The 27,766-nt window shown below is 42.4% G+C and overlaps 1 protein-coding gene across 2 annotated transcripts in view; it reads left to right on the forward strand.

Annotated features, from left to right (window-relative positions):
* Positions 1-605: 605 nt before the first annotated feature.
* CNTF (ciliary neurotrophic factor) overlaps positions 606-27,766 on the forward strand; it is a 47,929-nt gene continuing 20,768 nt past the window's right edge. For both annotated transcript variants that reach the window (XM_063434794.1, XM_063434792.1), the window contains exon 1: positions 606-941. In XM_063434794.1, the coding sequence (XP_063290864.1) occupies positions 846-941 (96 nt within the window). In that variant the 5' untranslated portion in view covers positions 606-845. The remainder of the gene's footprint in view (positions 942-27,766) is intronic.

Here is a 27,766-nt window from a genome sequence, read left to right on the forward strand (position 1 = left end):
TATGCAAGTATCTCCAACAAAATGGCTCCTATGTTGGAGACAATGTAAAAAAAAAAATGGTGTTTGCTAATCCATGTCGTGTTTAGAACTCTCGTAATAATCGTTAGTTTATAGGAAGTAGGTGTAGTTTCAGATTTTTTTTTTATTAGCAAATTGTGGCTAATGTAACGTTAATTTTAATTTTCAAATTTACACATTATTTTAGTTTTTTGATCGCTGATAGTGGATTTATCTGGTTTTATCTCTATACGTATCTATTAATCGATCAGTGATAATCGATTTGTGTGGCCGGTTATATTTTAATTGAGATGATCAGATGAATTTTGTATGTAGTAATTCTGTGCATCTACATGCTGTATCAATATTTTGCCATTTTCTGTCCCGTTTGTTTTGTTTTTTTAAACTCGTATCTTGTCATGCTGTCTCATTTTTTCGTCCTACCACTCTCTCAGTCACAATGATGACCTTTTATCCTTCAGTTCCCAGCACTCATGTGGGCAGGGGCTGCATTCCATCACTTATCTGCCGATGACCTTTTTTTTTTTTTTTTTTTTTTACCATAATCAACAGCATCTACTGACCCTTTTACAGATCCATTAGCCAAAAATAAAAAAATGTGCCTGTCTGCTAAACCTCCTCTTGTGTTAATGTCATCCCTAAAAAAACGAACATTCCAGCGTTAATCTGCGTGGATTAAAATCTTAATACTGCTCTGTGTGTCGCTCAGTTTGACTCGTCCTGTCCCTGTTATTCCGTATCCATTCTACCCTGCGCTATTTATCAAGGCTTGGTGTATTCTAAAGGGCACACGTAGTGTCTGGCGTTAATCACAGGCTAACTCTAGGATGGAAGCCAACGTTCCGGTCCAAGATCCTTTCTCATTGGTGATACAACAGCTGCGCAAAATCAATGCGGACCTTACATCCCTGATTCAGAAATACGTGAGAAACCTCTGAGTGTGGTGATAACATATCTCTATTATTATTATTTCTATATACCAAAGGCTTATTGAAAAAAATATATATATATTTATGCTGTAACAATGTATATGGACATGGCATTGTGTAATGTTCAATTATTCTGTTTATAGAGGGTCAGGGTGGGTGTAAATGGCAAGGTTTTCACCTGATGTTGACATATTTGGGCTGTTTTTATTTGTTTTTACGTTGTCATTTTGAGCTCTGCTCTTTCAAACATACTTTTTTTATTATTATTTTTGTAAAATTTTTAGATGTGTTTGATAGGTGATCGGTCTTATTGAACCATATAATATGTTTTGTAATAGACTTAACATGTCAGTAATCCTGTTGAAAAATAAATGACTATCACAGATGTCCATCACCAAAATAGCTTGTGACATTTGTCAACTTTGTTTATCAATCTGAAAGCATGTTTTGTTGCCTCGTAAAAAAAACAAAAACAAATCAACAATAGACTACCTTCTAAAGGTAGAGTAAACAGTTTGAAAACCATTGGAATATTACCTCCATTTTTAAACTTATCTCAATAATCCACTTTTCTGCATAAATCATAATGTTTTGTGCTCTTATGTGAACTGGTCCCTTACATATAGTATCCCTATTTGATGTTTTAAATTTTTTCTGTATTGACACACCCATTTAACAATTTACATGTCACTGTCCCATCAGTTTATTTCTGCTTATCCATTCCTTTAATTATTTAAAATAATAAAAGAAAGCATTTAAAAAACGAATATATATATATATATATATATATATATATATATATATATATATGTATGTATGTATTAAATTAAAGATTAAAACCAATAAAAAAAAAAAGTCATTACAAGATACGAATTTGATCTATTTTTTACATCTGCATCACTGGACTAAAACGGTTACAATTATATATATATATATATATATATATATATATTTGTAATCAGGGGAAAAAGCTGTATAATGTAAACCTTATAGATTTACTAAAGTCGGTTGGGGTGTGCTGAAACCGAATGTTCGGGCGGGTCTGTAAATAAAGAGGACCCACCGAGATGTGATTTAATAAATAGAGGGAGTAGTTTGTGGTGTGACCAGTCGATGTCAGCCCAATATGGAGGTAGGTTTGAGTTTTTTATAGGCCGGATCAACCCTTCTCACAACTCCAGGCTCCGCCTTCCCATTTGTGGTCAGGGAAAAAAGCCGTATAATGTAAACCGTATAGATTAACTAAAGTCGGTTGAGGTGTGCCAAAACCGAATGTTCGGGCGGGCCTGTCACTTTAATACTTTTGAAATAGTTATTACATTATTATATAGTTATTACATATACATTATACATGCAGATGCAACAGTATTACGCTAACTCTTGAAAGGTTTGTCTTAGCTCTTTCTCTGGTTGTGGTATGTATCGGTTGTAAGCCGGCGATTTTCATCGTCCTAGTCTTTAGATTATGTGTACCATTATGTTTTGACCCGAGACAGTGGTTGCTGCTCCTATTCGAAATGAATGGCCCGTGAAAGCAGTTGGATAGCTCCCTATTTTTGTGATTAGAGTTTTAACGTATGCCATGAATTTTGATGTTGTCAAAGGGTTACTGTGTAAGCTTAGAAGGGGAGCGGTTTTGTCTTGACCTGTGGTTGAAAGGGATTGGTTGAGCAACTGAACGGGGCACCATTGTTGCCTGTAGGGACTAACGGTATGTCGTTAGGCGGTCCCATTTATTTTGGACTTGTGTAGGGTCAAACGTAGTGGTCGCCTACTTTGTTTAGGTCAGCCATTGTGAATCTATTGGTGTTGTCGTTAGTAGTACGTCGGAAGCATAGTGGTTTTGATGGTGTTGTATGTTTTGTTTCGAAAGGCTGTGTGTCTAATACGTCGGATAAAGCTCTGAACTTTTCCCCGTCTATTGGTTGTCTTTTTAAGGTTTTGGGACCTTCTAACTGTAGGTTGCCTTTTAAAATGTTCTTTATTGGGTTTGCTGACCTGAAGGTACTGTGACTAGAGCATGTATTCGTGTCGTAATATTGTATTCCTGTTAGATAGAGTTTTATGGTATTATGTGCAAGTATTAGATTTAGGTGGCAAAAGAGGTAAAGGCCACCATACTATCTAGCGTGTACGGGTTTGTATTTGGCATTCTGTGGTAGCTCTGTTGAATAACTTGAGAGCTTGGTTGTATGGTCGTCTAGTGTTAGCCGATAGTGCTGTTTGTGCCAGCATTCTCCCGTGTGCCATTAGTGTTGTTAGTCCAGGATGAGTTTGTGGAATAACGGTAATCTTTTTGGGATTTACTTGGCTGTAGGATGTTCTTGAAAGAGAACCTGTAGATTGCAAAGAGAAAGGGCATCGGCTGTTGTGTTGTGCTTGCCTGGTATGTGTTCACAGATCAGGTGGAATGTTGTGTTGCTGCTAACCATGTGAGCCTCCTAAAAAGACTCATTATTGTCAGAGAAGAGGACCTGCCTCTGTTAATGATATCGCAAGCTGCCGTGTTTGTCAGTGAGGCATTTTTAGGGTCTTTCTTTGTAGTAGCCACTTAGTCCCGAACGCTGGCCAAAGTTAGTGTTCATGTTTGGTTTTCGCATTTTTTAAACAAAACTGCAATTTCACTGGTGATATTACATAGTTACATAGTTACATAGCTGAAAAGAGACTTGCGTCCATCAAGTTCAGCCTTCCTCACATATGTTTTTTGCTGTTGATCCAAAAGAAGGCAAAAAAAACCCCAGTTTGAAGCACTTCCAATTTTGCAACAAGCTAGGAAAAGAATTCCTTCTTGACCCCAGAATGGCAGTCAGATTTATCCTTGGATCAAGCAGTTATTACCCTACATTGAAAGATTATATCCTTGAATATTCTGTTTTTGCAAGTATGCATCTAGTAGCTGTTTGAACATCTGTATGGACTCTGATAAAAACCACTTCTTCAGGCAGAGAATTCCACATCCTGATTGTTCTTACAGTAAAAAAACCTTTCCTTTGCCTTAGACGAAATCTTCTTTCTTCTAGTCTAAATGCATGACCTCGTGTCCTATGTAAAGTCCGGTTTGTGAATAGATTTCCACACAATGGTTTGTATTGGCCTCGAATATATTTGTATAATGTTATCATATCCCCTCTCAGGCGACGTTTTTCTAAACTAAATAGGTTTAAATTTGTTAACCTTTCTTCATAGCTGATATGTTCCATTCCTTTTATTAATTTTGTAGCCCGCCTCTGCACTCTTTCTAGTGCCATAATATCCTTCTTTAGAACAGGTGCCCAAAATTGCACAGCATATTCAATGTGTGGTCTTACCAGTGATTTATAAAGAGGCAAAATCATATTCTCGTCCCGAGAATGAATGCCCTTTTTCATGCATGACAATACCCTACTGGCCTTGGCCACTGCTGATTGACATTGCACATTGTTGCATAGTTTGTTGTCTATAACAATTCCCAAGTACTTTTCATGCGTTGTTATCCCTAATTCGCTTCCATTAAGGGTATACTTTGCTTGTGTATTCTTTACGCCGAAGTGCATAACTTTGCATTTTTCAACATTAAATTTCATCTGCCATTTGAGCGCCCAGTCCTCCAGTCTATCTAAATCCCTCTGCAGCAAAGTAATATCTTGCTCACATTGTATTATTTTACGAAGTTTTGTGTCATCTGCAAACACTGAAACATGACTTTCAATGCTGTCTTCAAGATCATTTATAAACATGTTAAATAGATATCATCATTGTGATAAGTTTTACTGTTTTGAAAAACTCATATTTGTGTTCAGCGAAGTCTCTTGAGTAAACTATACCCCCCGTGTAAAGGTTTTATGGTGTGCTGCCACTATTGGGTATATTTCTAACAGGGCAGAAGTACTGTTAGATGAGGGTAGAGTTGTTGTTTATATAGGCCATTTCTCTCTGAACCATTTGTCGCCAAAAATGGCTGTAAGCCCTGAATGTGCTGTTGCGGTTCGAACGAGAGAGGGTGTCAGCTACTGTGTTATGGTTGCCTGGTATGTGTTCATGATACGAGTGATAGTGTTGTGTTGCTGCCGACCATGTGGGTCTCCTGACGAGACTCCTGATTGTTAGAGATGGGGTGGCCGAGTTAATGTCTCTTACGGAGAACAAGTGGGGTACTTCTATACCAGTATAGCAGCCCACATGAGAGAAGTCGATTCCCTATAGACCGAAAACGTAGAGAAAGAACGTAAGTGAGCGTGAAAGCATGAATTGATCGAAATGGTAGAATGTCTACGTAGGTTGGACTATGCGTGGGTCGCGTATATAGTGTCACGTCTCTTGACGACTCGAGACTAAGGGGTTTTGCGTACCCGATAGGTGTGATAGTGTAGAGTGATATCTGAACTATTGAACCTAACCTGTCGAGATAAGCGTAGATGTCGTGAAGGCCTACTAACGTGTGATGAGGGTAAATGACTAGAATTAATCCGGTGTCATGTATACATTTAACAGCATATTACACGAGATAAAACCTAATACGGCCTTATGTCATACATAAAAATTCTAATAATGATAAACTATATATTGTATGTGAAATGTGAACCTGTTACAAGACTGTATTGTTGGCAGGTAATTCCTTATACGTGGGCCTGTGTTGGTCTAATATGAATTTGAGTAGCACGGAAGCGGATAACAGGGAGTAGTGATGTTGGAGAAGGCAGAAATTTAAGGTATTAAAAGCGATATTAATGAGAAGCTAAGAAGAGAGTGTTTACTTGGAACGTAATGTGTGCCGATAATTCCGACAGTGTTGTAAACCTGCTATGAATGTATTGGTAGTAACCAACACCAACGACCCTTATGTAACAATATAACTGTAACGAGTATATACCCCTACACGCAGGATCCAGCCAAACAGAAGACAGCACAGAGGAGAGATACGTCTACCGGACCTTAGAGTGGCCGGACTCGACGTAATAGGAGAAGTACAGAGTCAGGAACGATCCGAGGTCAAGGGCACAAAGAGGGTCTGGTACACAGGAATCAGCAAGCCGGCAAACAGTACAGACAAGGATAAAGCGAAAACGAAGTCAGAATACAAAGCCAAGGTCAAATACGGAGAAACACAACTGAACACAACAAGCACTAAAGGGAACTGTAGCAGAAACCACGATAGGGCAAGGAACTAAGGGAAAAGGGTGAGTATAAGTAGCCTTCAAACTAATGTGATTGACTCCTGTCACTTCCACACCCCCAACAGGTAAGTGTATGGGGTGATTGGCATGACAGGAGCCAATGGGAGCCTTTTTGCAATTTAGGCTCCCACTGTCTCTTTAAGAGCGCGCCCGAGACTCGCGGCGCGCTCTTAGCTGCAGGCAGGACACGTGACCGCATCTCGCGGTCCCTGCCCATCTTCCTGTTAGGAGAGTCGGATGAGCCGCGCGCGGCTCGTGCAGCCGCAGGACCGCGCGCGGCTTGAAGAGAGGACCGCGGCCGGCCCCCGGATAAGGTAAGTAACGCTACAGTACCCCCCCTGAGGACACGCCCTCCGGGCGGGCAGGACCAGGCCTGGCAGAAAAACGCGAATGGAAAGAACGTACAAGGCGGGGAGCATGAACAGCATCCGCAGAAATCCAACTGCGCTCCTCATGCCCATAACCCTTCCAATGTACCAAGTACTGAAGCCGACCCCTAAGGAAACGAGAGTCAATAACAGCAGACACTTCAAACTCCTCATGACCCTCCACAGAGACAGGAGGGGGAGGGGGAGTATGCCGGGTATAGCGGTTGCGTACGTAAGGCTTCAACAACGAGGTGTGAAATACATTAGGTATACGCAGATTCTTAGGCAGACCCAAGGCATAAGAAACGGGATTAACCTTATGTATAATGCGATAAGGACCAATGAAGCGGGGAGCCAATTTCATAGAAGGCACCCGGAGGGGAATATTCCGTGTGGAAAGCAAAACCCTGTCCCCCACAACATAGGAAGGAGCCGCTCTGCGATGCTTGTCAGCCTGAGCTTTCTGGCGGGCAGCAGAGTCCACCAAAGAATGCTGAACCTGCTCCCAAGTATTACGCAAACCAGCCAAATGCTCATCCAGAACTGGCATGCCCTGTGAGGAGAATGCAGCCGGAAGAACCACGGGGTGCTGGCCATAGACAACGTAAAAAGGGCTTTTGCCGGAAGAATCCTGAGTGGCGTTATTCCGAGCAAATTCAGCCCAAGGAAGCAGGTCAGACCAATTGTCCTGATGGTGAGACACAAAACAACGGAGGTACTGCTCCAGAGACTGGTTGGCACGTTCAGCAGCTCCATTAGACTGGGGATGGTAAGCGGAAGAAAATGAGAGAGAAATACCCATCTCCGAACAAAAGGCTCTCCAGAACCTGGAAATACAATAGATAAGGGAATACCATGTAATCGAAACACTTCTCTAGCGAAGATAAGAGCCAGTTCCTTGGAAGTGGGCAACTTGCGAAGAGACACAAAGTGAGCCATTTTGGAAAACCGATCCACTATCATTAGGATGACTGTGTTACCATTCGAAGGGGGTAATTCAACAATAAATTCCATTGATAGATTAGACCAAGGTCTCTCGGGAACGGGTAACGGATGCAACAGCCCACAAGGAACTCTACGAGAGGATTTCATACATGCACAAGTAGTACAAGCACTTATATAGTCAGTAACATCCTTACGTAAGGTATCCCACCAGAAATACCAAGAAACGTCTGACACCGTTTTGGAAATACCAGGATGTCCAGCAGTCTTAGTATCATGATACAGTGACAGAATATCCCGTCTCTCTGGAACGTCAACGAACAATTTATCATTAGGCCTCTCGCTAGGTGCCATGCTTTGTTTCGCTTGTATGGCCTGCAAGAGGGACGAGGAAATAGACAATATAGTAGTTGCTATTATCCTGTCTGGGGGAATGACAGGAGTGACATCAATCTCCTGTTTGTCAATAGTCTCGAACTGTCTGGACAGAGCGTCCGCTTTAGTGTTCCGATCACCTGGCCTATAGGTGATTATATAATTAAAATGAGACAAGAACAGTGACCACCTAGCCTGCCTGGAAGACAATCTTTTAGCTTCGCTAAGGTAGGATAGGTTCTTATGATCCGTAAATATGAGGATAGGATCCTTAGTGCTCTCTAACAAATGTCTCCATTCTTTGAGTGCTAAAATGATAGCAAGGAGTTCGCGATTACCCACATCATAATTCCTTTCTGCTTTGGACATTTGTTTAGAAAAGAAGCCACAAGGATGCTATGGCTTGTCAGGAGACTCTCTTTGGGATAAGACAGCACCTACCCCTATATCGGAAGCATCAACCTCAAGTATATATGGCAATGAGGGGACAGGATGCTGTAAAATAGGTGCAGAGGCGAACGTAGTCTTAAGAAAGTCGAAAGCCTGAAGTGCCTCGGTAGACCAGGCACGTGTATTGCCATCCTTTTTAGTCATACGAGTAATAGGTGCGTAAACGAGAACTAGCCGGGGTCTGGTACACAGGAATCAGCAAGCCGGCAAACAGTACAGACAAGGATAAAGCGAAAACGAAGTCAGAATACAAAGCCAAGGTCAAATACGGAGAAACACAACTGAACACAACAAGCACTAAAGGGAACTGTAGCAGAAACCACGATAGGGCAAGGAACTAAGGGAAAAGGGTGAGTATAAGTAGCCTTCAAACTAATGTGATTGACTCCTGTCACTTCCACACCCCCAACAGGTAAGTGTATGGGGTGATTGGCATGACAGGAGCCAATGGGAGCCTTTTTGCAATTTAGGCTCCCACTGTCTCTTTAAGAGCGCGCCCGAGACTCGCGGCGCGCTCTTAGCTGCAGGCGGGACACGTGACCGCATCTCGCGGTCACTGCCCGTCTTCCTTTTAGGAGAGTCGGATGAGCCGCGCGTGGCTCGTGCAGCCGCAGGACCGCGCGCGGCTTGAAGAGAGGACCGCGGCCGGCCCCCGGATAAGGTAAGTAACGCTACAATAACTAAAACAACGTTTATACCAGTTAAAATTAATATTGTTTAACCGAGTGTATATCTCCAATTTTAAGAATGACGAAACTTGAATCCAGTTTGTTGCAACACCTGGGCATATGGAGGACTACTATATACTACTATAGAGAAGACCGAATGTGGGGAATGACGCTATGGCTGACTGACATCAGCTGATTACTATAGTGAGTTAACTGAACTACTGGTGTATGCCGCTCTAGGGCATGAACAGCTTGTTCGGGGTATATGTAGCCTTCCAACCATGGCCAGGACGATAGTGCTTCCGCACTTTAAGCCCAACCGTCAAACTTAAGCAAGGTCCAAGGCCTTGGAGGTGGCGGGGACAGAGGCTTCTGCGGGGGACCTGGGATGATAGGGTTGGAGTGTCTTTTAAGATAGAATGTCACCTTGAACTATTTCGTGCAGCTCTTGTAAGGGAATTTATGATGAGTAATGAATGCAAACTTTGATGCAAATTGAATAATATCCCTTGTGTAGAGCTGGGTTGCTTACTAGTGCCGATAAGCGAAGATATTAACTACCTAGTGACCGGGGAGGCCCTGCTAGTTGCCAAGTGGCGGAGAGAGGCTCTACCTATGATTTGGGCCATGTGAGCTAGTGCTACATTGCGTTGTAGCGGGTTATTGGCCTCTTGGTGGCTGTAAAAGAGTCAATATGAGTGGCCATGACATGTGAGGCCCTGACTGCTACCCTTTAGAAGAGTATACAAGGCACTAACTATGAGTTGGGCCATTGGACAAAACCTCTGTGTAGAGGTGGGAAGTTGGCCTTGTAGAATGGGTGTGAAGGTAACCAAATGTGCGTGAACAACCTGGATAGAATTGGAGAGAGAGGGACTGGATAAGGCGCCTGATGACACTGCCGATTGTGCTATGGACCAAAAGAATTTAGAAGGTAAATGCAGTTATTATCAGAAGGGAAAATGTGCGCTTTATGAGCTAAATGTGAAGTGGAGTGTCCGATTGTGGTTTAAACTTACAGATTGTATGAGTCCGTATGGTAAAACATTATAATTGTTAGGCTTTGGATCATACATATTCTGTGTCCTAAGATGCCTACAGGTGTAACACTTCTTAACCGAAAACAGCATGACAGGCAATATTCCAATGGATAGCTTGAAACATAAAGTAACTTCGTTATAACTATGTCATTAAAATTGTGTTATGTATGATTGAATGCTCATGGAGGACCTTGTGAGGGTCTGACGTACATCGGCAAGTGATAAATGATAAGGGATTGAATTAATATACAGCGGTCCTCATGAAGGTGGAGTGAGTGTTTAGTAGACATGTTAATGGCTTACCCTGACTCGCATTTGTATTGATTTATGTAGACGTGTTTGGTTGGTAGTCGATGAATTTAGAACTTGCCTAATGTGAGTTTGACATCGCCTGACGTTTGAAACATAGTATTACTGTGACAGAAGGATGATCAGTACTATTGCCTGAATTGCTCCCGGAATTAACGAAGGAGTACACCTGAACAGTTTAAGCTGGAAGATACAATATTTAAGCTGGTATTACTCCCCGCATGGTATAAGTAGAAACTGGGTACTTCTTCCAATGACCACTAAATTGATGTAACATGGCTATATAGTCGGTAATCCTCCTACTGGCATAGATTTAGTGGGTTTGTAAATTGTAAGACATAAATGTGTTCAGTTCTCTGTGATGAATGGTATTGTAAGTGTTCAGAATTCCGTGTGTTATGTGAATGTCCCAGAGTGAGGCTAAATAGATATGACCCCGCAGCATAATCATACTAACTGAAAAATGGGGACTAACGAGATACAACTTAAGGAAAAGAGCCAACCTGGAGCGAGTATATTAGCGGCCTATTATACGTTATATAGGGACTGAATATAATCGAAATAACTACATAACTGGCTTGTAGCTATGAAATTGAATTATAGAGGAAAATATGAGCCCTATCGTGCCATTGTGAATTGCCGTTACAATGGATGACTAAGATTGTTGAGAGTGTGGGCCCAGTCGAGTTTAGGTATGAGGGAACTGAGCGAGGGCCATAGTCTTGTCAGGCTTAACGAGCCCCCTGGCGCTGTTCCGGATTGATGGTTTTACAAGCTTTTTTATATGTTCAATTTAATTAACCCCGCTATGTCCTGATTGCATACCTAGTTTGTCCTTGTGGAATTATTTTAATTTCCACCACATTGACATTAGTTTAGGGTTTATATGTAGTTTGCATTTTTTCCCGCTAGATGGCAGCGTTGGCGTGTGTTTCTATTGAGGTTGTAACTTAGATTTATACAAAACTTAGCCGGGTTGAATGAGGGGAATAGCAGTGTTTATGAATGATTGTGTCGATCGCGGTACGAATAGGGAGATGCTCCCGAAATTGCCCGCACGCTTGTTCGGTTAAACGAAACCAGTACGAGGTAAGTATCCAAAGAGGGGATCCCTTATACGCTGTGACCCATGCGTGGGGGTCTAAAAGTAGTGCACGTGTTGCCGGGGATACCGGAGAATCGGGGGATTCCCTGGTTAATGATAAAGACGGCGGCTAGAGGCACCCATCTTTGAACTCACTGTTTGTAGGAGTCGTGGAGCAGCTTGACACCCGGCGCAGCATGACCTCGTGAACCCGGAACTAAAGACGCGAAACGGAGTTCAGGAAAGGCTGTTAGCGAAAAGCGCGGAGCAGGTAGAGTGCCCCGGAAGTTCCGTGGTGTTGTGAGCGATCATGTAGCCGTCGGAGATACCGGAGATGCCGTAGATAAACGCCGCGTGAGGGTCTGCTGAGTTCCAGGCTGTAGCTAGGCCTGTTTGGAGCCACAAGGGAATTCGTCTTGGCAGAACCGGAAGTGACCAGTCGACATCAGCCCAGTATGGAGGTAGGTTTGAGTTTTTATAGGCCGGATCAAACCCTCCCACAACTCTAGGCTTCGCCTTCCCATATATATATATATATGAGACTGTAAGTCTTTTAGTCCAGTGTAATACCTTTTATCTTGTAATACCTTTTTTTATTGGACTAACAGAATCTTTTAGTCCAATAAAAAAAAAGTTTTATATATATATATATATATATATTTATATATATATATATATATATATATAAAAAATATTATTATTATTATTATTTATACAGCGCCATAAGGTTCTGTAGCGCTGTACAATGGGTGGACTAACCCATTGTAACCAGACAACTGGACGTACAGGAACAGAGAGGTGGAGGGCCCTGTTCAATGAACTTACATTCTAGAGGGAGTGGGGTATAGTGACACAAAGGGTAAAAGTAGGGGTACGAAGTAGGTTGTTAGAAAAGTATTCACTGAGGGCTTAGTAGGTGATTTTTGACAGTTGCAGGAGAGGAGTCATGGCGAGTAGGGGATAAAAACCTGCTAACCATTTAATTGATATGCTTTCTTGAACAAGTGAGTTTTCAATGATTTTTTGAATTAGTGGAGACTGGGTGAAAGTCTTATGGAGGAGGGAAGTTCCACAGAAGAATTGCAGCCCTGGAGAAATCTTGGAGGCGAGCATTAAAGGTGGGAGTATGGACAGAGGATAGACGTAGGTCTTTGGCAGAGCATAGGGGCCTTGACGGGACATACTTGTGTATTAGGAAGGATAGGTAGGTTGGAGCAGCATTATGTAGGGACTTGTAAGCAAGTACCAGAATTTTGAATTGAGCCCTATATCTAACTGGAAGCCAATGCAGGGACTGACAGAGCGGGGAGGCGTGGGTGGTGCGAGCGGACAGGAAAATGAGCCTGCTCCCGCACTCATTATATATATTGCAGCGGTGCAATCTGGGAACACATAAGACCACTTAGAAGAGTATTGCATTAATCAAAGCAAGAGAAAACAATAGCCGCATCCGGGGTTGAATAGGGGCAGATGCGCGCTATGTTTTTGAGATGGAAGCGACAGGATTTGGCGATTGATTGGAGATGAGGGGTGAAGGAGAGGTTGGAGTTAAAAAGAAAACCCAGGCAGCGAGCCTGCGAGGTAGAGGTGATGGTTGCGCTGTTGACTTGGAGGGAGACAGACACGGGAGTAGCAGCACTTGAGGGAGGAAAGACTAGAAGTTCTGTTTTGTACTTATGTAAATCTACATTTTCTATCACTCCCTACAATCATTCTATAAGATGCAGGGCTCATTATTGCAGTAAACAGCATGACATTATTCATACATAATCGATCTTGACAATTTTTCTTTTCTCTTAAAAGAAAATACTTAGATCATGGCATTAAACTGCCCTTTAACCCCTTCCTGACCGACGATGTACCTGGTAAGTCTGCGGCAAATCTGACCCATTTACTTACCTGGACTGGCAATCCCGGTCAAGGGGGACTGCCCAAGACCCCAGCAGTCCCCCTGCAGCAGCTCCGGCCACCGAGACCCTCCAGGGCCATGTGATCACCATAATCACATGGTCGCAATAGGAGTCTATGGGGCTGCCAGCAGGGGGACTGCCTGAGCTGTCAGGCAGTCCCCCAGACTCCTAAAATGTGTTAAAAAAAATATAATAAATTAAATATATTATACATATATTATTTATGTAGAATATATTATAAAATAATTAAAGCATTTTATAATATATTATACATATATTATGCATATATATATTATTTCATTATAAGTGTACTTTGAGATATATACACACATATATCTCAAAATACACTTATAATGTAATCGTATGTATGCATTATATAGTATGTATATGTAATTATATATATATATATATATATATATATATATATATATATATATATATAAATGTGGAAAGGATAGCACTCTCAGGACTCCAATATAAAATTTAACTTTTAATTGTTAAAGTAAAAAATCGAAGTTTCAGTCTGCTACTCACAGACTTTCATCAGTCCTGATGAAAGTCTGTGAGTAGCAGACTGAAACGTCGATTTTTTACTTTAACAATTAAAAGTAAAATTTTATATTGGAGTCCTGAGAGTGCTATCCTTTCCACATTTATTTACATTTTGCTGGACAAGCACCGGGCAAGTATATTTCTAAGTATATGGAGTGCAAGATTTTTTTCTATTTATATATATATATATATATATATATATATATATATATATATATATATTTGTGTGAAGGGCTCATGATGCTACAGAGTAATAAGACATTAATAAGTGTAGGATGGTATAAAAGTAGCAAGTCGGTTGTGGTGTGCCGGAACCGACGATGAGGTAGGCCTGTAAATAAAGAGGGCCCACCAAGAAGAAATGTAAGAAAAAGGAGTTGATAAAGAGGAGTGGGTGGGAGGGTGATGCAACGCTGACCTCGAAGGTATGGAGCCAGGTAAGGGGTGTCCCTTAAGTAGGGAAGGGGTGTGTCATACACCCCTCCCACAAACACAGTCCAAAAGGCCTTACTACTTGTGTGAAGGGCTCATGATGGTACAGAGTAATAAGACATTAATAAGTGTAGGATGGTATAAAAGTAGCAAGTCGGTTGTGCTGTTCCGGAACCGACGATGAGGTAGGCCTGTAAATAAAGAGGGCAAAAAAATTTGTGCTGATGGAAAAGGGTTTTAGATCTAGTAGTTGTGATAATTCTGAAAATCTATAGGAAGCCTCTGTGCTGTATGCAGGGGTTCGGATCTTTGTATACCCCTAAGGATGTTCCTAATTTGGTACGATGACATAAAACTTGAGTTGTTGGGTTGTAACGTTAGCATGTGATGTTGGACGCCTGTTAGATATAGTTTGATTGTGTTGTAAGAAAGTTTGAGTTTGATGTGGCAAAAAGAGGCAAAACCTAAAAATGATGTCATGAGGAATGGTTGTAATATGTTGTGTTCCAAAAGGAATCTTTTAAATAAAATGAAAGCTCTGTCGTAAGTTTTCCGGGTATTTGTAGATCGTGCTAGTTGGGACAACGTTCTGCTATGTTGCATGATAGCGTCTAGTCCATTACTAGCTGATGGAACAGTGGAGTGACCGTGGCTGTAAGCGCAGCTAACGGGAGAAGTTAATGAAAGGCCTGGAATTTAAAACGAGACAAATTATCAGCTGCCTCGTTACATACACCTGGAATATGAACACAATACAAGAAGAAATTATGACATGCTGCCAACCAAGTGAGTTTCCTCAGAAATCTCATGATAGTAAGGGATTTGGAGCGACCTTTGTTAATAATGTGACAGGTTGTGTCATGCCTTAATTATGATATCCTCTTACTTCCTGGTTCCACGGAGCTTAGCCACACCTCTTTATGACACGGTCTGCCTATTTAATCTGACCGCACCAGCTGATCGAGGCTGGATTATTGAACTACGTTCCGTACTCACGAACCGGCTGCAACATCGTTGTGAAAGCCCTCTGTTACCGGACCGGACTGGAAGACTTCAAGTTCCCTTCACCTTTCCTCATCCACGACTAAAGCTGAACTCTCACCATTCAGGATAAACCGCCTCTGAGGAGATCTCGGGAACCAGTGTTCTATGTGCCGGAAGCTAAGTAAAACCTCTGTGATAAGCGTTGCATCTCAAAGCTGTTATTTCCTGTCTCCAAAGTCCTTCGTTAAAACAACCTCGTTACAGCTAACTTCAACTCATACTTTGTCTCAGTTAGCTGCATCTGTCTTACTTCAGTTTAGTCTATGGAACAGCTATTGTAACTTCTTATCACCTAATTAATTAATACTACTAAAGGACTCTTTCTGCTTCAGTCATCGTTTACTACTTAAAGCTACAGTACCTGTAAATTGGAATTAAAGTCAATACCTTTTACTTTTTATAATAAATATTCAAACTATAAGAAATCTGCAGTTGTGTTCCTTCATAACAAATGTTTAGACGTGACAGAATAATCCAACCATTGTAATGGATCCAGCAGATTTCGATTCTACTATAACTACGCTGAATCAAAGAGTTGATACACTAGCCCAAGGTGTTCAAGACCTGCAAGTTACTAACGAAAGAATTCTCACTTATGTCAGAGATCTACAAACTCATACTCCTCATACTATTCTGCACTCGGCTAGTGATCCTGCTGTATGTAACCCTGAAAAGTTCTCTGGAGATCGTTCAAAATATAGGGAGTTTCTCAACACCTGCAAATTATTAATTGCTTTGAAACCCTGATCTTATCCTACAGAAAGAACTAAAGTGTGTTCGGTTATTTCCTTTCTAAGAGGTGAACCTATGTCATGGGCCCATTCCTTTCTGGAAAACGATGACCCCATCTTAGACTCACTGGATGAATTTTTTGAAGCCATGTCTCTTCTCTATGAAGATCCTAACAAACAAGCTACAGCTGATTTAACAATCAGAACTCTACAACAAAGAAATAGACCCGTTGAAGATTACATTGCTGAATTTAAAAGATGGGCTGTAGAAACGCAATGGAATGACATCACATTGCGCAACCAATTTCGAATTGGTTTATCTAAAGCTGTAAAAGATGAACTGTCTAGAACAGAACTCCCTACTACTTTGAACGCTCTAATTCACTTATCAATCAGCATTGACAGAAGATTAAGAGAAAGAAAGGCAGAAAAAGCCCTTTTTCATTCTAAAGACCGAAGACCTTTTACTCCCTCAAAAGCTCCAGAAAAGACTTCCTTACCAAGTGAACCTATGGAAATAGGGGTAATAAGAAGTCCTCTCACTCCTGCAGAAAAGAACCGAAGACGTCAATTAAACCTATGCATGTATTGTGCCTCTCAAGATCATCTGGTCTCTGATTGTCCCTTATTAAAACGGACAAAGGCCGGTAGACAAGCCTATACCTCTGCGATCTTCAGTGCACTCCCCTCAACATCGACCACTCCGTTCACACCAATATCCCTTGTAATACAGTGGGATAAGGTGAGAATTGTTACTGAAGCTATCATCGATTCAGGTGCAAATGGAGTATTCATCGATTCAACCTTTGTAACAAAGAATAAAATTCCTTGTGTTCAAAAAGCCATTTCTGTTCCTATTAAAGTGATTGACGGCTCCTTTATCTCCTCGGGACCGATTCTTCATGAAAGCATCCCTCTAAAGGTAACCACCAATCATATTCATACTGAATTTCTAGTATTTGATGTTATTCCATCACCTCTCTATCCCGTTATAATAGGGATCAACTGGTTAAGGAACCACAACCCTCAAATTTCATGGTCTCCTTTCTCTATCACCTTTAACTCACATTATTGTAAAGAAACATGTTTACAGCAAATTCCTATTCTTCAGATCTCAAAAGAACCAACTATACCTTCTTGTTATTCAGACTTTTCAGACGTATTCAGTAAAAAAGAAGCTGAAACGCTCCCACCTCATCGTTCCTACGATTGTCCTATAGACCTCATACCTGGTGCCCCTATGGATAAATCAAGTCGATTGTATTATCAACTGGCCTGTTCCCTCTACAGTAAAAGAATTACAGCGATTTCTAGGGTTCGCCAACTTCTACAGAAAATTTATTAAAAACTACTCTGAGATAGCTCACCCACTCAATCAACTTAACAGTAAAAAAACATCCCTTCAATTGGAACGAGAAGGCTCAAACTGCCTTCACTGAATTAAAGAGAAAGTTTACAACAGCTCCTATTCTTCAACTTCCAAATCCTTCATATCTTTATGTCCTTGAAACGGATGCTTCGGAAATTGCAATTGGAGCTGTCCTTTCTCAACACAAAACTCCTCAAGAACCTCTTCATCCTGTCGCCTTCTTCTCACGATCATTATCTCCTGCCGAAAAGAATTATCCTACAGGAGAAAAATAATTATTAAGTATCAAAGTGGCTTTAGAAACCTGGAGACACCTTCTTGAAGGCGCTCAGAACTCTTTAATCATTTATACTGACCATAAAAATCTCGAATATCTTCACTCCAATAAAACACTGTCTGCTCGACAAGTAAGATGGAATCTCTTTTTTTCCCGGTTCAACTTCCAAATCGTCTTTAGACCTGGGTCCAGAAACAAAAAGGCTGATGCCCTTTCCAGGATCCATAAGGACACTAAAATTGAACCTCCTTCGCCTAAAGTCATTGGAATCTTATCTTCTCTTATTGATGACATTAAAGATCTCAGTGAAGATGCTCTCGAACTTCCTAAATCAATTAAATTATCCAAGAAAAACGGTCTCTACTATTTCAAAGACCGGATTTACGTACCTCCCTCTTTCAGAATTAAAGTACTCGAATTTATTCATGATTCTCCTCTGGCAGGTCATCCAGGTATAAAAAAGACCCTTGAATTGTCTAAAAGATACTATTGGTGGCCTTGTCAAGACCAAACTATTGAATCTTATGTCAAATCTTGTTCTGAATGCCAAAGATCCAATCATATGTCCTCTTTATTCAAGAAATTACATGAAAATCTGGAATCGTCCTGCTCCCCCCCCCCGATGCCCCCTTGGTTAGGGGTACTTATCTGCTAGGGTACCGAAACAAGCCTCAGGTCATCACCACTAATACCTTGGTTACCCATACGCTTACCTCACCCACGCACTCATGACTTAACACAATGCTACAACGAAACCCACTAGTACTCTCATGTAAAAACAAAATGTGTGACTGTTTACTAAGATGTCTCGTTCACTAACTCATTACCAAACCTTGTTACCCTGCGTGACCGTTACTGTGCCCGTCCTGGTTGTTGGGGCCGGACGTGGTTGTGTAAAAATGAAAACGCACCAAAAATAAAGAATAAAAAAAAAAAAAAAAAAAGTTTCTCCACATGAGTAGGTCTGCCGTAGCTTGGGTATCTAGGGATAATCTGTGTGCATCATGTAGAAAACGTGGGAACATGCTGAGGAGTCGTGAGATGAAAGCACGGCCTTGAGGTATAATATGCATGTCAAAATTGAGTGACCCCAGTAAAGATTGTAGTTCTTTGCGGTTACAAGTGCGCAGTTGTATGTAGAGATTGATGTTTGTCAGGATGTTTTCTACCTTGGTGCGTGGCAGGCTAGCTTGCATGTTGGCTGAGTCTAGCATGATGCCCAGGAATGTGATGACGGTATCTGGGTCTTCGGTCTTGGTAGGGGAGACTGGGACCCCAACTGGTTGAATAGGCTGACGGTTTCTTTGAGGCTACTGGGAGGGGAAGAATTCTCCTCGACCAGTAGGAAATCGTCCAGATAATGTATGACTGTAGGGCATCTGGATATATTGAGTAGTAACCAGCATAGGGTTTCGGCGAATTTGTCAAATATGGCTGGACTACTTTTAGAACCAAAAGTTAGGCGTGAGAAAAAGTAGTAGTTCCCTGCCCATTTGATGCCATGTAGGTGCCACAGCGTGGGGTGGATTGGTAGTAGTTTGAAAGCATTTGTTATGTCGGTCTTGCTGAGCCATGCGCCAACTCCTGCTTGTATGATAGCTGTAATGGCGTGATCTATAGTGGAATATTGCAGGGAGAATTCCTCCGATGGTATTAGGGAGTTAAGGCTAGGAGTGGTTGAGGTGTGTGGTGCCGATAAATCGATGATAAGTCTCTGCTTGTTGGAAGATTTCCCTGTAACAATCCCGATAGGGTTTGTCCTCCATGTGGTGAAAGGAGGGGATTGAAAAGGTCCCAATAAGAAACCCTCTGTGACTTCTTTAGCTATGAGTGTGTCAACAGATGTAGGGTTGTGTTGGGCGGATTGTAGATTTGGACATTCCAGGATTCCGGAAGGCATTTGTATAATACCCGTGTGGAATCCTTCTGATAGACCAGAGATTATGAAATCTACTAAATGTGTAGATGGATGCTGTGACAGAAATGTCGCAAGTAGGGATATGTTTATAGACGTTAAGTATTGTTTAGGATACATTTTATTGGGACACATGATTTTAGCATGTGCCCTGAAACATTTTGAACATATATGCAATAAACGACAACCGCTGTAATTACATGTTCCAACATTAAAATTATTACATATCTGGGATTTGCCCAGAAACTTGATAGGCCTTCCCAGTTTGTCTTTGGATATTTTCTCCATAGGACCAGCGGAGCTAGGTCCTTGCAAGTGGGTATGCTCGTTAGCAGTGGTGGGCCAAAAATTTGCCGAATGAGACATGGAGGAGCAGTATGCACAAGCCGGCGTCCTTAGACCTGCAAAGTGTCTTCAGAAAATTACCGTGTCTATCTTGCTCCAGTTGGACCTTGTCCCGTACTGTGAGAAGGCGCCTGACACTTTCGCAGAAAAAGATCTATGGTAATCGTAGAATGCCGATCTACCATATTTATTGCCCAGGTCCACCAGCTTGTGCATATACATGTCAAATTCCTCACGCCTGTGTGGGTAAACAGCACATATGACATCCCGGTAAATGCCAAAGGCCAACACAAATTCCGGGATGGTGAGTTTCCTATTTAGGCGTGCCTCCCTAGACTTGACCACCACAGAAATAACCTCATACGCATAAGTTTTATGCTCCACCACATCCTGGGAGGCAATTAGTAGTGAAGCTAAGTTGACATCTTTACCTTCCAGGATGTCTTTCTTAAGGTGCTCAGGTATCATATGGGCAGGGTTAACCTCCTGTTCGTCAGAGGTGGTGGCTGGAGAAACTAGTGGCAACTCGACCAGTGGCGGAGGGGTCGCAGTGGCCGACCCAGTCATGGTAAGGGCTGTGGTGACCGATTCCAGTCTCTCCAGCCTGGAGTTGACCTTGCCCATGGATGACATGAGGGATGTTAGCATGCCATGTATATCTGTCAGGTTAGACTGGCTAGTCCCTTCCCCTGCATCAGTGTTATCAGTTGAGGTGTGCAGTAATTTGTACAGTTCCGCTTTCCTGGCAGTAGCGGGGAAAGGAATTTGTTGCCTCCTGAGTTCGCTGGTTATGCGAAGGATTGTCCATGACCTGAAAGATGCAGGACTAGCCATGTCTTCTTTGCTCTAACCGGAGTGCTCGGGATGGAGAAATCCTCTACCCCTTCTTGAGACATACTAGATGAGAAAATATATTGTTAGTGTGTTGAACCTCAGGGGATGTACTGGCGGGCTAACTATGCCGGTTAAGGCGAAAAATTAATCTTGATCTTTGGTGACAGGTGAGGCCCTGCTAATTGCCAAGTGGCTATGAGAGGCTCTATCTATGCGTTGGCGCGAGGGGATATTGAGGCCACCCGATGTAGTGGCAGGAATTCGTAGGCCTCTCGGTGACAATAAAAGAAAACAGGGGAAGGGAGTGACAGGTGACACCCTCTCTATACTTTGCGAGGCGGCTAACTCACGTGTGGCTCGAGGGGCGTTTGCCTCCGAAACGTTGAGGCGGGGTGTTGGCCTCGCGGACCGCTAAACTATAGGCAGTATGCCAAGAGGGGAGATACCTATTTGGGCCTATACCTCTGAATTTGCCAGTACTTTATGTCCTATGTAGAGATGGAACGTATGTGATACATGACGTGAGCAGGCTTACGTACCTGGTAGTATGTATACGTATTTTGAGATGCGTCAGGTATAGAAAACCTGGGTAAACCTAAATGGGTAGAAATAAGATATGATAGTATGAGAATTGGATCCTGTGATACCAATGTAGACTAGATATGCTGTAGTTGATTTTCTAACCGTATGTGTTGGAGGGGAAAATTTATGAGCATGGTAGTAACCTGCCTGATTTGTTAAGGTGTATAACCGTAACGCAGGGACTTACCCTGGTAGCGGGGTGTTTAGGGTGTGTATAACGTGTCTACATGGTGACCAAAATTTATAAATATATATGGCCATGCTACTGTTTGTAGTATTCCATGGTGCAGGGAGTTATCTGATTTATCCGGTATGGATTATCTAAGCCGTGGTGTAAAATTGAAAGATATGGGTGAGGTAGAAAATATGTGAAAATAACCATATGTAGAAAAGTTGACGTATGAGTGGTTGAACCAAAACGTGTGATTCAACCCGAAAGTTTGTGATGTTGGGACCGTGTTCTTGTATACTCGCTATATCGTTTGAGTACATGCAGAAAGGTCAGAAATTGTACGTGCCATGTAATCGTGTGTACATGGTTGTGAAAACGTAATATTCAGAAATACCTTTAAAGGAAACTTATCACATTTATGTATTATACATGCTATCTAAATTAATGTGAACAAAATGAATACATAAGTCAAAAGAACCTAAAACATAATGAGATTTAAATAACATATCATATATGGATTGTACATGAAACAGGTAAATAAACCGAACTATATTTTATATATACCTATACAGGCTGTATTGCTGTATTTAAAAGATATGAAACGAATTGCGATGTGAATGTCATGAGCAAACTGCCGAAAGCATATATCGCATGAATGACCAGATACTGTATGATACAGACATAGGCGAAAGATATGTGAATGAGACATGCAGAAAACCGAACGCCGGTCAGTTAGAATGAGTACGTATGATAGGAGTAGACGAATTGAAACGAAGTGGGTACTTGGTGAATGAGTACCATTCGTATAGAAACTAACGAAAGGAATTTAACCGAATATGTAGCTGGCCGTAAAGTAAGGCCCGTTTAACAGTGCGACGCCATGGGAATGATCCAGGCGTCGAACTTACGATTTGGAAGTCACTAGGACGTAGTCTGTGATGAAGACCGGATTTGTGAGGAGCTGGATGGGCGGAAAACCTGTAAGGAATCCTGGACACAGCTACACCAGACGAAAACCGCGGGTTTTTTGAAAAGCAAGATGGCGCCGCACGTGAACCGGAAGTGGATTCTCATGCAACGCTGACCTCGAAGGTATGGAGCCAGGTAAGGGGTGTCCCTTAAGTAGGGAAGGGGTGTGTCATACGCCCCTGCCACAAACACAGGCCAAAAGGCCTTACTACATATATATATATATATATGTATATATATATATATATATATATATATATATATATATAGGCGTAGCCTGTAATTGGAGGCTATAAAAACTCAGGCCACCTCCATGACAGAACCGTCACCCCTGGGTTCATGCAGAACCCTAGACTTCCCGTTCTGGTTCACTCACCTAAGACTTCACTCCCACGCTGGTTCCTGCTAACCAAGTTCTCCTGGCAAGACAGACCAATTCATCCCACGACCAAGTCCGCTCAGCCGAGGTTCAACACCCACCTCGCAGAGCCAGCTCCCCTGAAGTAGTACTTGCCTTGTTCCAGCCGCTGTTTGCGGCCGCACGCTCCACTTACTCTTCGTGCCAGACGGAGCCCGCCAGAAATAGTTCCAGGCTGACCTCTCACTTTACCGCTGCTTCCGGGTCGCATCCCCCTGTTCGGTCCACAAACTGTGGGTTTGCCCGAAAGGGCCGATACGAACAATTCGTTCGGCTCCCACACTGCTTACATTCTTGCGAACATACGCTTTCATGTCCCTATTCAATTCGAACATTTCTTTTCTTTGTTTCATGTAACGGTTCGTTCGCATAAAGATTTTACCGATTACACTCTAGATTACTCACATACGACCTCTAGTGGCCAGAATTACTCATGCCAGTTTTTTGTTTTTTTTTAGTATACAACTTTTCACATACTATTTCATTCAACTGTACTCTCTTATCTAATTAGGGTTTTTTAGTCGAACAAGGACTATAGGCTAGGCTACTCTTAAATGTCGTTAATATGATAAAACAAATGTATAAGTTTCTTGTGTATAAAAAGGAGTTTAATCTTTGTTAGGTTTTCATGTTATTTTCCTGTGAATCCATTATGTTATGCAGTACTAAGTTCTCCTGTCTTATGGACCTGGTTTACCAATGCCCTCCTGTTTTCATGTTCCCTTCACTAGGTGTTATAAAAAACATATAATTTCATTACAGTCTCATTCGACTGCGTTCAGTCCACCAATTACCCATTAGACACGAATATCTCTCCCATACATAGAGTACGTATAATTGTGTGTTTTCTTAGCATAATCTTATTGTGGTTATATGCATACCCCATGATCCTCTTAATCCAAAAATTCTTCACGTACGACACAGTATCCGTAGCCTTATCTTTTCTGAAAACACTGATACCACTTATTGCCACAATAGCTATTTCAATGGCCTCACTCCTAGACATGGCAGTCCCGGCCGCCCATTCCCCTATCATATTACTAGCACCAAGTTAACTGGTTAGCCTTATATATAATTTCTAGCATGCCCGGGGATATTCCTGGCGTTTATGATTTATCTCCTTAAGGCATGTACTTGTCACACTTGAGAGCTACCACATGTGCCCTTACCTTTCTTGTCCATACTCACAATACGGGGAAAGAATTAAGCTCAACTACAACCTAACCTTCCACATTTTTATTTTTAGGTTCTCAAGCAATTATCCTTCTCTGTAAAGAATCTTACCTATTCGTAAAGCTAGGTACGTCTCCTTTTTACATCTTAATCTCATCCCTCCATAGGCTAAGATTGGTCAACTGACTGTTAGTTACTTGCACTCGTCCCTAGCTTACGGTAAATTAATTTACTCCTGTGAGGCCAGCACCCATCCTCATCGGAGGTATTTGCCCCTCAGTCCAACACATTAACCACTGTCGGGTATTATTTAGGAATATGTACCCGCTGAGTCAATGACCTGATGACCGGTACCTAACTTGATACCAGGAGTCTAGGCTGAGACCTCTAAAATGCTAAAGTGACAGTACTGACATAAGACCGTAAAGGCCATCAACCTTGCTTGTGGGGGACAGAGTATTAGGCCTGAATATGCCTGAGACCAAAATGCCATACACTTGACGCAGTAAGAGACAGGATTTTAAAACATATGCGAAAGACACTTGGTACTACTGTATTTCACTGTGCCTGTTTTTGAGTGATTTGTGGCACAAGGTTAAGCTGCATACATCTGTAACATATTCCACTCCATTATCACCTTTGGTGGTTATTTTTTAACGATAAAATATGGATGGCTGGGAGAAATGGGAGGATATAAATTAAGTGAGTGATGAGAGGCTGAGGACATTTTGAGGGACTGATTGGTATGATAGGAGTACAGTAAGGTAGGGGCTGGGCTGATGGACAGGGGCAGAGTGATGGATTGGATTGAGGGAGGACAGGAAGTGATGGGAGTGATAGAAGCAATAGGCTTGCTGGGAGTGATAGGATAAAAGGAAGGGAGTGAATGGTAGGAAAGGAAAGAGTGAGGGAAAGATTGGAGAAATAGGAGGACATGGAGGAAGCAATGTATTGGAAGATGGGAGCATAAGGAAGAATGCTAGTGATGGGAGCATAGGGATTACTGGAAGTGATGGGTGTGTGGAGGATAAGAACACAGGATTGGAGTGATGGAAGATCCTGAAGAGAGGGAGAGATTGGAGTAATATGAGGACAAGGAAAGAGGTAGTGGATTGATAAATGGATAGGAAAGATGGGTGCATAGGGATGATGCTAAAATGCGAAGGGAGTGATGAGAGTGAGGGGGATTGGAGTGATTGTACAGCACTGAGGAATCTGTTGGCTCTTCATAAATAATAATAATAATAATAATAATAATAGGAAGGGAGGGTTAAAGGGAAGGAGGGATAGTGAGTGGCGAATTGGGATTGCTGGTCATGATGACAGATTATAAAGGGGTTGATTGATGGGAGTGGGATAGTGAGGGTAGATTGGAGTGATAGGAGTACAAAGAAGGAGGGATTTGTGTAATGGAAGCATAAGGAATGATTATTGTAAAAGGGAGATCTGGAGGGGGAGCTATAGGACTACAGGAAAAGGGAAGGAAAGGAGTGATGGGAGATTTGAGATAGAGGGCTAGGGATTACAATGATAGGAATGAGTAATTGGAGCGTGGGGATGTATGGGAGGATAGGAAGGGATAGAAATCTCTGGCGTAAAAGTGCTGTCCTTCCTATGTTCTCCTAGTGGGTTGGCCTTTACATAGTTACATGTGTCCATTAAGTTCAGCCTTTCTCACATTTGTATTTACTGTTATGCCAAAAGAAGTCAGAACCCCAGTTTGAAATGCTTCCAAGAACAATAAATATCATAGGAAAAGGGCCTGGAGCTACATCTCCATCAGCCCCTATCTTAATCCGGACGTGCCCATGGGAACCTCTGTTTATGGTTGCCAGGTTAAGGCAATTTAATGACATAATTTTAATGACAATGTTACAGTAAAAATAGGGTGCAACATACACCCATCTAAGCTTATATTTTTAAAGAGACAACAGACTCTTAAAATGCCATTCACACGTAGACACAGTGTGTGATAACTCCTACAGATTAGCAAAGCATTATCGGACAACTGCTAGAAGGCTGCCTATTTTCAAACACAATAGGCTATCTCAACATTACATATTCTAGAAATGCAGGGGGATAGAAATGTAAAGTTTAGGTACACCTTTCAGCCTTGTGCATAAGGGATGTGCAGGGGGAAAATTTTCGGTTCAGAACTTCGGCACTTTGGAATTTCGGCAGTTCGGGACATCTCTTGGAGCCGCTTAGTAGATAACTCCCTAATTCCCAAGGTATTAGGGAGTTATCTACTAAAAGGCTGAAAGACCTAAATCGGTCTTTCAGCCAAATTTACTAAAACTAAGTAAAAATTACTTAGTATTAGTAAATTTTGCCCCTACTTGCTATACCGCGAGTAGGGGCATTTCTATTAAACAGTGAGCAGCCTGTGGCCCTTCCCGAGCCCCATCCGTGCCGCGCGAGTGGGGGCTTTTAAACAGGGGAGACCTATTGCCCCTCCCCCGGCCCCCACCCCTGAGCGGTGGGTGGGGGCCCTAAATCAGAAAATTAGGGGGGACCTATTGTCCTCCCCCCGGCCCCCACCCCGAGTGGTGGGTGGGGGCCCTAAATTAGAATAAGGGGGGGAACCTATTGTCCTCCCCTCCCAGGCCCCCACCCCTGAGCGGCTGGTGGGGGCCCTAAATTAGAATAAGGGGGGGACCTGTTGTCCTTCCCCCTGCCCCCCATCCCTGAGCAGCAGATGGGGGCCCTAAATACCAATAAGGGAGGGGAACCTATTGACCTCCCCCCTGGCCCCATACCTGAGTGGTGGGTGGGGGCCCTAAATTAGAATAAGGGGGGGAAGCTATTGTCCTCCCCCTGACCTCCACCCCTGTGCGGTGGGTGGGGGCCCTAAATACCAAAAGGGGGGCCTATTGTCCTCCCCCCCTGGCCCCCACCCCTGAGCGGTGGGGGGTTCCTAAATTAGAATAAGGGGGGGACCTATTGTCCTCCCCCCTGCCCCCCACCCCTGAGCGGTGGGTGGGGGCCCTAAATACCAATAACGGGGGACCTATTGTGGTCCCCCCGGCCCCCACCCCTGAGCGGCGGGTGGGGGCCCTAAAAAATTATAACCCCCCCCAGGTGACTAGGGGTCCCTACCTACTCCCCTAACCCTAAAAATAGTGAGAGGGGACCAATAAATAGGTACCTGTAAAAAGTAAATAAACAAAACTTACCATTTGATGTCTTCTTTCTTCTAAAATCTTTTTTTTTCAGCACCAAAAAAGGGCAAATAAAAATCCATAATAACCGACACACTTTAAAACATTTTTTTTTTTAAAAAACCCGAGCGCAAAAAAAATAATCCATGTTCACCCCATGGAGGGCTCCGCGCAGACTGAGCTCTGCAGGATGGGGGAAAGCTTATAAAGCCTTGCCCCGCAATTAGACTCAGAGCACTCTGGTTGGTTGGTTTAAGCCATCCAATTAGAGTGCTCTGACAGGTAAATGAAGGGACTGACCGGTCAGTCTCTACATTTACCTGTCACAGCACTCTGATTGGTTAGCTTGAAATCCAGCCAATCAGAGTGCTCTGTGTCATTTTACACAGCGTGGGAAAGTTATTTGGAATTTTCCCATGCTGTGTAATTTGACTCATAACTCTCTGGTTACTTTCAATCCACCAGAGTGTTATGAGTCAAATTACACGGTATAGCGAGTAGGGGCATAATTTATTAATACTAAGTAATTGTTACTTGGTATTA

The sequence above is a fragment of the Pelobates fuscus genome, chromosome 10, assembly GCF_036172605.1.
Source record: "Pelobates fuscus isolate aPelFus1 chromosome 10, aPelFus1.pri, whole genome shotgun sequence".
Classification (NCBI taxonomy): Eukaryota; Metazoa; Chordata; class Amphibia; order Anura; family Pelobatidae; genus Pelobates; species Pelobates fuscus.